The sequence below is a fragment of the Gorilla gorilla genome, chromosome 11 (genome assembly GCF_029281585.2).
Source record: "Gorilla gorilla gorilla isolate KB3781 chromosome 11, NHGRI_mGorGor1-v2.1_pri, whole genome shotgun sequence".
Taxonomy (NCBI): Eukaryota; Metazoa; Chordata; class Mammalia; order Primates; family Hominidae; genus Gorilla; species Gorilla gorilla.
This window is the reverse complement of record NC_073235.2, coordinates 113,983,956-113,995,057: the sequence shown is the minus strand read 5'-3', so window position 1 is coordinate 113,995,057 and position 11,102 is coordinate 113,983,956. Positions and strand designations below refer to the sequence as shown.

Here is an 11,102-nt window from a genome sequence, read left to right as displayed (position 1 = left end):
CTTCAATTAAGAAGTTTAAGGAATCTGGTAAGAGAGACCAAATTCTGCATTCCTTATAAATGTTTTCATACACTTGTCAAATTAAAACTTGTTACTAAGCATAAAGTTCACCCAACTCCTGCAGAGGCAATAATAAAAAACAGTGCAGTAGAATAAGAAGATTATGCAAGAGGAGTTAGAAGACCTGAATTCTATCCCAACACTAATTGTATCCTGCACACATCATTTAATCTCATTTTTCTGTCTACAAAGCTGGAAAAATAAGTCTTGTACTTCTTTTTCACAGAATTGGGAGGATGAAATGATAGTGTCTTGTAAAGGCCTATATATGATAGTGGGATATTCATTACTGCCCTTTAAGTTGAATAAATGATGCTAAATACTTACCTATTCTGTATATATATATTTGGAGAAAAATAATCCTGGCTTAATAGGATTCTTCTCTCTACTTATTGGGCTAAGGATAAAAGATAGAAAGTTTGTTTCAGAATGGCCTCTCAACAAAGAATTGTGCCCTCTTCATGCCTTGAATTCAAAATAGGAATAGCTTAGGGCTTTGTGTATATAGTAAAAGAGAGGACTGTTAGAGGACCTACAATATATGCGTGTATATGTCCATGTGCAGTCTATATTATAGACATAGATGTAGAATTAAGCTTCAGGAGAATGGTGATAATTATTAGCACCTTTTAGGCCAATACCTATACTAGATGGATTTATTAGATTGATCCGTACAAAACAGGCACTAATTGACTGGTTTCAATATACAAAATTTATTTTATTTTATATGATTCAAGTTGATAGTTTGCTACTTTGTGATTATGATTGGTCAATGGAAATATTATAATTATACTTCACTATTAAGTAGAAGTATATGTAATGTCAAGCAGGTCAACTAGAGGCATGTTAGCTATCTGTTAGATTTGCTTTTTTAGTTGAATTTTTTTCCTTTGATGCTTTCTTTTCCATGTGTGAAACCTTTTTCAGAAGCATCTCCAATTAAATCCTTGTTACCAGTATAGGAATCATAGCAAACCATAGAGACTAAAAAACATGATTTCTTCACTCCATCTATTCATCTTGGCATGGAACTCAGCTATAGATTCTTGTTTTTTCAATATCCTTTATAGAAATTAAGTTGTCTGTATATTTAAAGACTAATCCTAATAGGTAGTCTTATTTCCTAATATAAATAACTTTTAGAAAACAAAAACATTGAAACAACCAGCCCCATATTGCAGAAGAGACAAATGCAATTAGAAAGAAAGAAAAATTTAGGAGATAGAAATTCCGATTCTGGCCTCATTGGCTTCTTGTTTTATTATAAACATTTTTGACCCACTTACTCTTTTTTTCATAAGACAATGGTGATCCACAAATACTTGTTGTGAGAAATCATGAAAACAAATCTGTGGGTTTTTTTGTTCTAGACAAAGAAGCTAACCACATTATGTATAACCTTGGTCTGATTAATATTTTCCAGAAACTAGAGGTTAGCTGATTTTTTTTATTCCTTTAGAATACCTGAATCCAGTGGAGGAGAACCCTTTTGTTTCTCGGAGAAAAAATGGAGACCTTCAAGCATTGGATAATCCCGAATATCACAATGCATCCAATGGTCCACCCAAGGCCGAGGATGAGTATGTGAACGAGCCACTGTACCTCAACACCTTTGCCAACACCTTGGGAAAAGCTGAGTACCTGAAGAACAACATACTGTCAATGCCAGAGAAGGCCAAGAAAGCGTTTGACAACCCTGACTACTGGAACCACAGCCTGCCACCTCGGAGCACCCTTCAGCACCCAGACTACCTGCAGGAGTACAGCACAAAATATTTTTATAAACAGAATGGGCGGATCCGGCCTATTGTGGCAGAGAATCCTGAATACCTCTCTGAGTTCTCCCTGAAGCCAGGCACTGTGCTGCCGCCTCCACCTTACAGACACCGGAATACTGTGGTGTAAGCTCAGTTGTGGTTTTTAGGTGGAGAGACACACCTGCTCCAATTTCCCCACCCCCCCTCTCTTTCTCTGGTGATCTTCCTTCTACCCCAAGGCCAGTAGTTTTGACACTTCCCAGTGGAAGATATAGAGATGCAATGATAGTTATGTGCTTACCTAACTTGAACATTAGAGGGAAAGACTGAAAGAGAAAGATAGGAGGAACCACAATGTTTCTTCATTTCTCTGCATGGGTTGGTCAGGAGAAAGAAACAGCTAGAGAAGGACCAGAAAACGTAAGGCAATGCTGCCTACTATCAAACTAGCTGTCACTTTTTTTCTTTTTCTTTTTCTTTCTTTGTTTCTTTCTTCCTCTTCTTTTTTTTAAAAAGCAGATGGTTGAAACACCCATGCTATCTGTTCCTATCTGCAGGAACTGATGTGTGCATATTTAGCATCCCTGGAAATCATAATAAAGTTTCCATTAGAACAAAAGAATAACATTTTCTATAACATATGATAGTGTCTGAAATTGAGAATCCAGTTTCTTTCCCCAACAGTTTCTGTCCTAGCAAGTAAGAATGGCCAACTCAACTTTCATAATTTAAAAATCTCCATCAAAGTTATAACTAGTAATTATGTTTTCAAGACTTTTTGGTTTTTTTCATTTTGTTCGGCTCTGACCAATTCCTTTATATTTGCTCCCCTATTTTTGGCTTTAATTTCTAATTGCAAAGATGTTTGCATCAAAGCTTCTTCACAGAATTTAAGCAAGAAATATTTTCATATAGTGAAATGGCCACTACTTTAAGTATACAATCTTTAAAATAAGAAAGGGAGGCTAATATTTTTCATGCTATCAAATTATCTTCACCCTCATCCTTTACATTTTTCAACATTTTTTTTTTCTCCATAAATGACACTACTTGATAGGCCATTGGTTGTCTGAAGACTAGAAGGGAAACTAAGAGACAGTTCTGTGTGGTTCAAGAAAACTACTGATACTTTCAGGGGTGGCCCAATGAGGGAATCTGTTGAACTGGAAGAAACACACTGGATTGGGTATGTCTACCTGGCAGATACTCAGAAATGTAGTTTGCACTTAAGCTGTAATGTTATTTGTTCTTTTTCTGAACTCCATTTTGGATTTTGAATCAAGCAATATGGAAGCAACCAGCAAATTAACTAATTTAAGTACATTTTTTAAAAAAGAGCTAAGATAAAGACTGTGGAAATGCCAAACCAAGCAAATTAGGAACCTTGCAACGGTATCCAGGGACTATGATGAGAGGCCAGCACATTATCTTCATATGTCACCTTTGCTACGCAAGGAAATTTGTTCAGTTCGTATACTTCGTAAGAAGGAATGCGAGTAAGGATTGGCTTGAATTCCATGGAATTTCTAGTATGAGACTATTTATATGAAGTAGAAGGTAACTCTTTGCACATAAATTGGTATAATAAAAAGAAAGACACAAACATTCAAAGCTTATGGATAGGTCCTTGGGTCAAAAGTTGTAAATAAATGTGAAAAATCTTCTCATGCAATTATTTTATTATCCAACACACTAATCTTTTGATACTTTATATAATTCCCTTTCTTCATATACTGCATCGAGTACTAGAACCATCATTATTATGTATCATTTTGAAAGAATACCTGATGAGATGAAGGATGAGAACAAATGACAGAGATGAGTCTCCAAGTAAAGGGGGCCTCACATCAATAATTAGGAAACTTAGATATAAGTCGCCCTTTTCTGAAAATTCTACCCCAAGTCATTTAGATTTTTTAAAAATATTTCTGTCTAATGTTAAAATATTGGGACCAAATTAGAGTCAATAGTATAAGATTAATTAATTAGAGTAAAAATATCTATTAAGGCAGAGAAAGTTTAGAGAAAAAAAATCCAAAGAAATTTGTGTTTCTTCCTATTCTGAACAAGTAAATCCATCCATCCATCCATCCAAACCTCCTTTATCTGTGTCTACTAAAAGCACCATGTTTTGTGGGGAACACTCAGATAAATGGAATATCATCCTCAACTTCAAAATTCTATGATCTAGGAGATTCAATTAAAATGACATTTTAATTTTTCTATGCATTCAAAGAATCAGACTGCATAGTCTCTTTTGTGAATAGCTGTCATATAATCAGTTGTACTGTAAGATATCTCCTTTAAACTCGTTTGGGATATAAGTTAAACATCCTTCAAATTGTTGATGTTGACAAACAGGATAATTTCAATAATATTATTCAAACATAAACTGGCCTAGGAGAATATTGCATCACTGACTAATTAGCCTATCTAGAGTCTAACTTCACCATTAAACCAAAAGCAGATGGTGGTCCGACATTGCAGTTGGTTTTTTTCTAAGCTATAAGAAGTGAGGCAAGCTGAAAAAGTATGGTAGAGCAGGGGAAGGGTTTGTGAGATTCCTTCTAGTGAAGTTCACCCTCAAACTTTTCAGGGTTAAAGACACAGAGTGATTCAGGGGCCACAATCTAATAGCTCAGGGCTCTCCTATCCATTCAGAGAAGTCTCTAGGAAAAGGGATCTCATATCAGTACTTATGAAAAATTGAATATAAGCCTCCCTTTCTAAATAAATCTGCATCGAGTCATCACAGCCCTCTTTTTGGATACTATACCTTGATTTTTTTTTTCTGATTTACAATATGCATATGGTTTCTACTGGGCTATAGAAAGCAGAATCACTCATTTTGGAGAAGGAAAAAATAAATAGTTAAAACAAACTTTTAACTGTTAAGGTAACAGAAATGTATTTAGTGAATGTCTCTTTCCTCCTAAGAACACAAGAGTTTTACATGTTGGGTAATACCTAGAGACGCATGTAGGAATAATCCAGAATGACCCAGATGCTTTATAATAACACCACTTTATAATTCATTTGAATGATTTCTGTAGTATATAATTGACTTCAGTTGTTTGAGCGTTTTTTGTTTTATTTTTGTCCCCCCTGGGAAAACATATTTCAGCATGTATAAGAGGGAGAAAAAAAGTTTCATTCCTTCCAGAGAATAATTTATTTAGCCCAGTAGGGTAGAATTTTAAAATGTCAGTTAAAGTCTTCAAAGTGCTTTGGGGGATATCAGATTCCAGAGGCCAGTTGTAGCAATTGAAATTTGCAGAATCAATTCTGTAAATCTGAGACAAATTAGTATTAAAATTACACGGAGTATATTTTTTAAATCACCCAACTTTGTAGATTATACCTATTTTGGGCAATCCTATTTTCAGGTATGGAAAAATTTTGCAGTTAAATGATTGCCTAAAGAAAGTGGTAAACAGGTGAGGAAAGATGGCCTCTGATCTAGGGTAGATCCAGAACCACAAAGCATCTGCACCACAAAAGGTGTTAGACTACCAAGCAGCTCTTCGTTTTCTGCATAGTATTAGTAGCACAGCTTAGGATGAGAATCCTTTCTCCAGTAACATTCTTAAAATAGCATGAACAACAACGCAAAACTCAAATTTCTATTAAAACACACAAACTAAAATCAAGTGATTCTTTTTTGTAGATTAGGGAGAAGGACTGAATATCTAATTTAAGAGAAGGAATAGTGTTCTAAGTGTTATAGTGTGTGAGCTAATACCTTCTAAAGGAAAGACATGGCATGAAGATTGTGCATATTTACAATGCTAAGGAAAAATCAAGAAAAGGACTGTGTGAGGCTCTGCTGCTAGATGAAGTTGGAAGGACTATTAATGTGCTTCTTGAAGTATCAAAAATGAAAAGAAAATTAAAATTGTTTAAGCCTGACAGGGAAGGATGTAAATACAAGTTTTTCTCAAGCTATCTAACCTTTATTTCAAAACTGGAATTATTCATCCATCTATAATTGTTGATAATTTAACTAGTATATGTAGTTCATAAGGTAATAGAAAAGGTGATCATGAAAGCATGTATATAACTGGACAGAACCACGATAATGCTATAAGATGTAGATTTAGTTAGGTTATCAGATGTTAAATGATTTTAATATTATTAAATAAATCAAACTAGAAAACTAACCACAAGTATAATGTAACAAAGTTAAATGCAGGATATAAAAATGTAGGATGGATTTTGCATAGTAAAAAGATAAGTTTGCCATTTAAAATTGTTGTTTGTTGGGTTTAGCTGAAAGTAGGCATATATGGTTCCACTTGGGAAAACTTGCTTTAAAGCATTACAGTGAACAATTTTTTCTCATTCTCTTATTCCTTTATCGCTTTTTAAATGTAAAGAAAATTGTATTTATTTATTTTTTTAAATAAACACCACCTTGCAGAATTTAATAGGCAAACATGTTACATATGACTAAGTAAGAGTCTTCAAGATGAAGTAAAGAAAATGTAAATGTTCTATTACCTTATGCAGAGACAAAAAAAAAAGGAGTGGTGTCATTTAGCAAACAAACAAAATACAGTTAATTGGTGATATGTCCTTTCTTTTCTCACTATGCCCTCTTGCCTCCAAAAATGACAACAAAGAATCACAATTTTTCTGATAAATAAATGCTAAACCAAGCGTTTCAAACTACTGCATTGACATTCTTTTGGACTTTAGTTATTAGAATGATGATTGTTATAGGGCAAATGAGAAATCCAGGTGCATCAGCTTCTAGTTGTTAAAAAAAAACAGATAAATTAACTTCTACTGTATACTGTGGGCAGAGGATCCTAGAGCTGATCCTACAACATCAGCTTCTAGTTGTTAAAAAAAAAAAAAGAAACAGATAAATTAACTTCTACTGTATATACTGTGGGCAGAAGATCTTACTGTGCCTCTGTGTACGTGGACTTTGGTGTGTATCAGTTTGAAGGACAGCCTTGCCCCATGTAAACATATAAATGCAGATTGGTATCCCCTGGTTGCTATTTGCTTAAGAACAAATATTATACAGATGAGATCAGGTATAATTTTAAAAGATCATTATCAGTGGAGACCTCATTATTACTGATATTACAATGGGGCCAGTTTTTCTACTTCTGGGTAGAATTAATAAAATTTTTCTGATCCCAGAGATCTGAGTTCTCTCTGCAGTTGGAAACAAGAAGCTGTTGTGGGCATTGTGTCGGGCGAGGGGCCCTTGTGTTTGTGTGGGCGAATATCTTTTAGCAGTGTGAGCTGCTTTTTTCTTTTCATTAAAAGTCTCTCTAAAATAATAGAAATTTCAGATACTCGGTTCAAGTCTCACTGATTTTGTAGAGGTCCAAAAATGTAGGATCTGTCACTTTTGCAGGACCCTGCCTCATCTAATTCCTGGCCAGGTGACATTTTGGGCAGAAGTAAATGCTTCTATAGTCACGAGCTAAAATGACTCTAAGCCCCAATTTCACGGGGGTATTCATATGCTTCCTCTGGAAAATACTCTTTGACAGTCAGCTTTGCAAGTAAGTGATTACCTTGTTAGGAATCAAAGAAAAACGTATTTCTCTCTGACCTTTAGAGGCAAATAGAATCCTTCCCTTTTTTGCCCATTGACACAACTGGCACTGCTCTCTTCCCTTTCTACCACCCTGGTTCAAAGTAGTCCCCCAATGCTGTCCTGTTCCTTTCTTAAGCCATAGTGGATCTCTGAGATCCTACACCCCACTTTGTGAAACACTGACTTCATCTTTGCCCTCGAATGCCTGATTTTTTCATAAGAGATTCTAGCAATTTGGACACTGTTTAAGTGAACTATCAAACTACTGCATAGAGAATATTTAAGCCATTAAAATTATGGTTTCCCATGAAGATCAATTCTCTGTGTCCTTCCCTATAGGAATTTGAGACGAGTTAGCCCTGTGATGAACCTTGAAACTCACATATGTCCACATACACTTGGTAGAACTTCGATTTAATCTTTACATAAAAGCTGTACATATAACCGAGAAGTTATTTTTGCCAGTAAATTAACTTATTTGCTTTATTCATCTTATTTTGTTCCTAATCGTAAATATTTTGTAGCTGCTGTAAATTTTTTTCTCCCAAATGAGGAATCTTATTATCATAAAGGTAAAGGCTATTCAGCTTTGATAACCACCTGCAATTCTTTTTTGGATCATTCATCCATCTAACAAATACATAATGAGTACAGTTCATGTTAATGAAAATCCATGTTGTTTAATAGAATGCCATCCTTTACCTACTTTTGCTCTTTATGGACATTTTTCTTTTCATGCTCTAGTGAGCTTTCCCTATATCATGAGAAGTGGTTATATTTGTGCAAATATACAAATATAGGAAAACAAAGATTCATACCTGTAGGCAATAGTCTAACTTGTCCAAACCACTTTGCCTTTACTGCTATTTTTATCCCTAATGCGTAGATATTTCCCCCAGGCCTATAGCCTTTGTGAAGGAAAGCAAATCATACCTCCTATATATTGACATGAATCTGGTTTTCAAATGTCATTTCCAGATTTTTTAGTTAATTGGGAGTTGTCCTTTTCCCTTAATGTGAGAGTCATTTTCCTGTATATTTCTGGATCTCTCAGGGGCTGGGAGGGGGGAGTGAGGGGACTACAACCATAGCACTCCAAGAACCCTTTTGGGATTACTCCAGTAATCAACTACGAAAGTTATTTTCTAAATGTAGATATGTAAGGTGTTCTTTTAAAGTAAGGTACTTTGAAATATGTAGCATAAACTGGTACTGCTGTTAAATGGGTCGATTATTAAACGGAGCAGCTGTGTGAGGGCAGCTAACTTTGAATGCCTGTCTCCCTGGCTGGTGTGTCTCCTTCTCATGTTGAGAGCACCAGGGATTGCGTGGCTGCATGCTGAAACCGCATTTTCCCACGGTGTATGACTAGTTCATCTCTTTCTTGAGCACCATTACAAGAAGATCAAATGAAAATGAGATCAATGTGGAAGACAATTCATAGCACAAAAAAAGTTGTCTTAAATCTACTCTCAAACATTCATCTTATACATGCATCAAAGTAATTTACTGACATCAGTTTGGGTGAGAGAGGGAGTCACTTTACTGAAAAGGCAGAGGCTTAAGGTATATACATTTGTACTCACTTCCTTATTTTCTTAACCTGTAAGCAGAAAACAAGCCCTCTCTCTTGTGAAGTATCTTCAAAGGATTGGGGTGCAAAAATACCTTGCTGGTAAGCCATCAATGTTTTATTTAAATCCCTGCATTCAAAGTTAGCTGCCTTTTTGAAATAAACAAACAAAAAATACTACTGTATGTTTGAAAATGTGAATAGTATTTTTATAGCTTGTTAAAGACATGGCTAGTTGCATTTGTAAATAAGTATAATGTTGCTTTGATTTTCTTTTGTGGACATCTTTATTTGGAACATAATTGTCTTTAGGGTTGATTTGTATATAAGTAATTGGCTTGTGATTGTTTCTTTTTTGGTTGGAAGTTATCACTTTGACATTACTTGTGATTCTGTGTTCAGCACTATTGTGATGTGTTCAACCTCTGCACTCGCTTACACAATAGGATATGCCAATTGTGTGTGATGTAATGTTATTTTGATTTTTTTCTATGTTATTGATGAAGGATCATGCACCTAACACATACTAACTTTTTTAATGTTAGGCATATTTTTAGTATACTTTCTCTTATTCTTTCTTCTCCTCCAACCTTTTACCCATCCTCCTTCCTTTCCCTCATTCCTGTTGTTATTTGAGAATGAGGGAGAAACAGTATTTTACATTTATGTAATTAGGCTTTTCAGTTAGTTCTCAAGGATCCTCTTTTGGCTCTTGGGAAACAATTGTACCTGTACAAGGCAATTATAGAATGCGAACTGCTTTGCCTCATTCCATACTGATCATCCCAGCTGAACAATTTGAAAACTGTTCTGCCTTTTTGTTACATGAATCTGTCAGAAATATATTTTTAATTTAATATAAATGAAATTCAATAAAATATGAAACAAACGTTCTCTTTTGTGTCAGAAATTTGTTATTAGATAAACCAACTAGCAGAGAGGAAGATTTGTTCTAGGTTTAATAATGTGAAGATATAAAAATGGGCTTATTTTGCCCATATTTATGCAGCTCATTAATTATTCCTCACAACTCTTTGGTGTTTGGGATGTGATATGTTCCATATGTTTTTACCATCCACTGCATATGCCCATTGATTTGTACAGACTTACTCATCTGTGCAGGCTATGCTTAATTAACTCTGGTTGGTTTGTTTCTCTGAGAATAAAAAAATATATAAAATATTTTGTAGGTTGCATCCAAACGACATTAATATTTGTATACACTTTTTTTTTCTGCCCTCATTGCAGTTTATAAAATGGATCCTGGCAATCCTTGGCTATAAAGAATATCAGATGTTACTACTGTCCTTGAGGTGGGGGAGGGAGAACGAGACCTTAAATAGTCAATCAACTGACTAGTGACTTATGACAAGCCCACATAACAGTGTGAGAGTGACTTCAGAGACATTGGTGACATGAACAAGATCCTCTCTCAACATTTTCTTATTATATACCTTTTTGATTTTAAACATCATTTATTACTCCATGCCTCCAAAGTGTAAGAATTTCAAAATTCCAATAACTTCTGATTAGAGATTCTGTTATTCTTTGAAACTACTGTGGTTATTTGACTGTATAGAATGTTGACTGAGTCAGTGGACAAAAAATATATTTTCAGCATAATATATTGAAGTAAATTTTCTTAAACCTGTTCAATTGTGGAGCTTCAAAGATCTTGTTAATAACACCTGCTATTTGCATGGACCTGCACACATACCCTCCCTTATATATTATGGCCCTTTCATCTGAAATCATTGTGATTTCATAGTGTTCAGGGTAAGATATGTCAAGGCACTATGCATTTTAAACAACCATAAACTGAGAAAGGAGGAGAAACAACTTGTGTTCCTAATGTTTTAAGGTACAATTGAAATTTCCAGTGGCACCATGCTAGCTTATAGCAGTTATACTACTTACTAATTACATAGTGCTTTATAAAATTATTCATATGTTGGTTCATTTGGCTCACTACACCCTTTTGAGGTACGTATTATTAGAATAATCCCAGTCACCCATATAAGGAAAATAAAACTGAAATAACAAGTGTAAACTAGAATCATACAACCATTAGTAAGTGATGGTACTCACTCTCAAAGCTGCATATTCTGACTTAAATATCTTTCTTTAATTAGTTACCACTTTTCTTTCTTCC

General features: G+C 34.8%; 1 protein-coding gene across 6 annotated transcripts in view; it reads left to right on the top strand.

Annotated features, from left to right (window-relative positions):
* ERBB4 (erb-b2 receptor tyrosine kinase 4) overlaps window positions 1-10,601 on the top strand; it is a 1,171,871-nt gene extending 1,161,270 nt beyond the window's left edge. For all 6 annotated transcript variants that reach the window (XM_055379529.2, XM_019022670.4, XM_019022668.4 and 3 more), the window contains one exon: window positions 1,520-10,601. In XM_055379529.2, the coding sequence (XP_055235504.1) occupies window positions 1,520-1,965 (446 nt within the window). In that variant the 3' untranslated portion in view covers window positions 1,966-10,601. The remainder of the gene's footprint in view (window positions 1-1,519) is intronic.
* The last annotated feature ends 501 nt before the right edge of the window (window positions 10,602-11,102 follow it).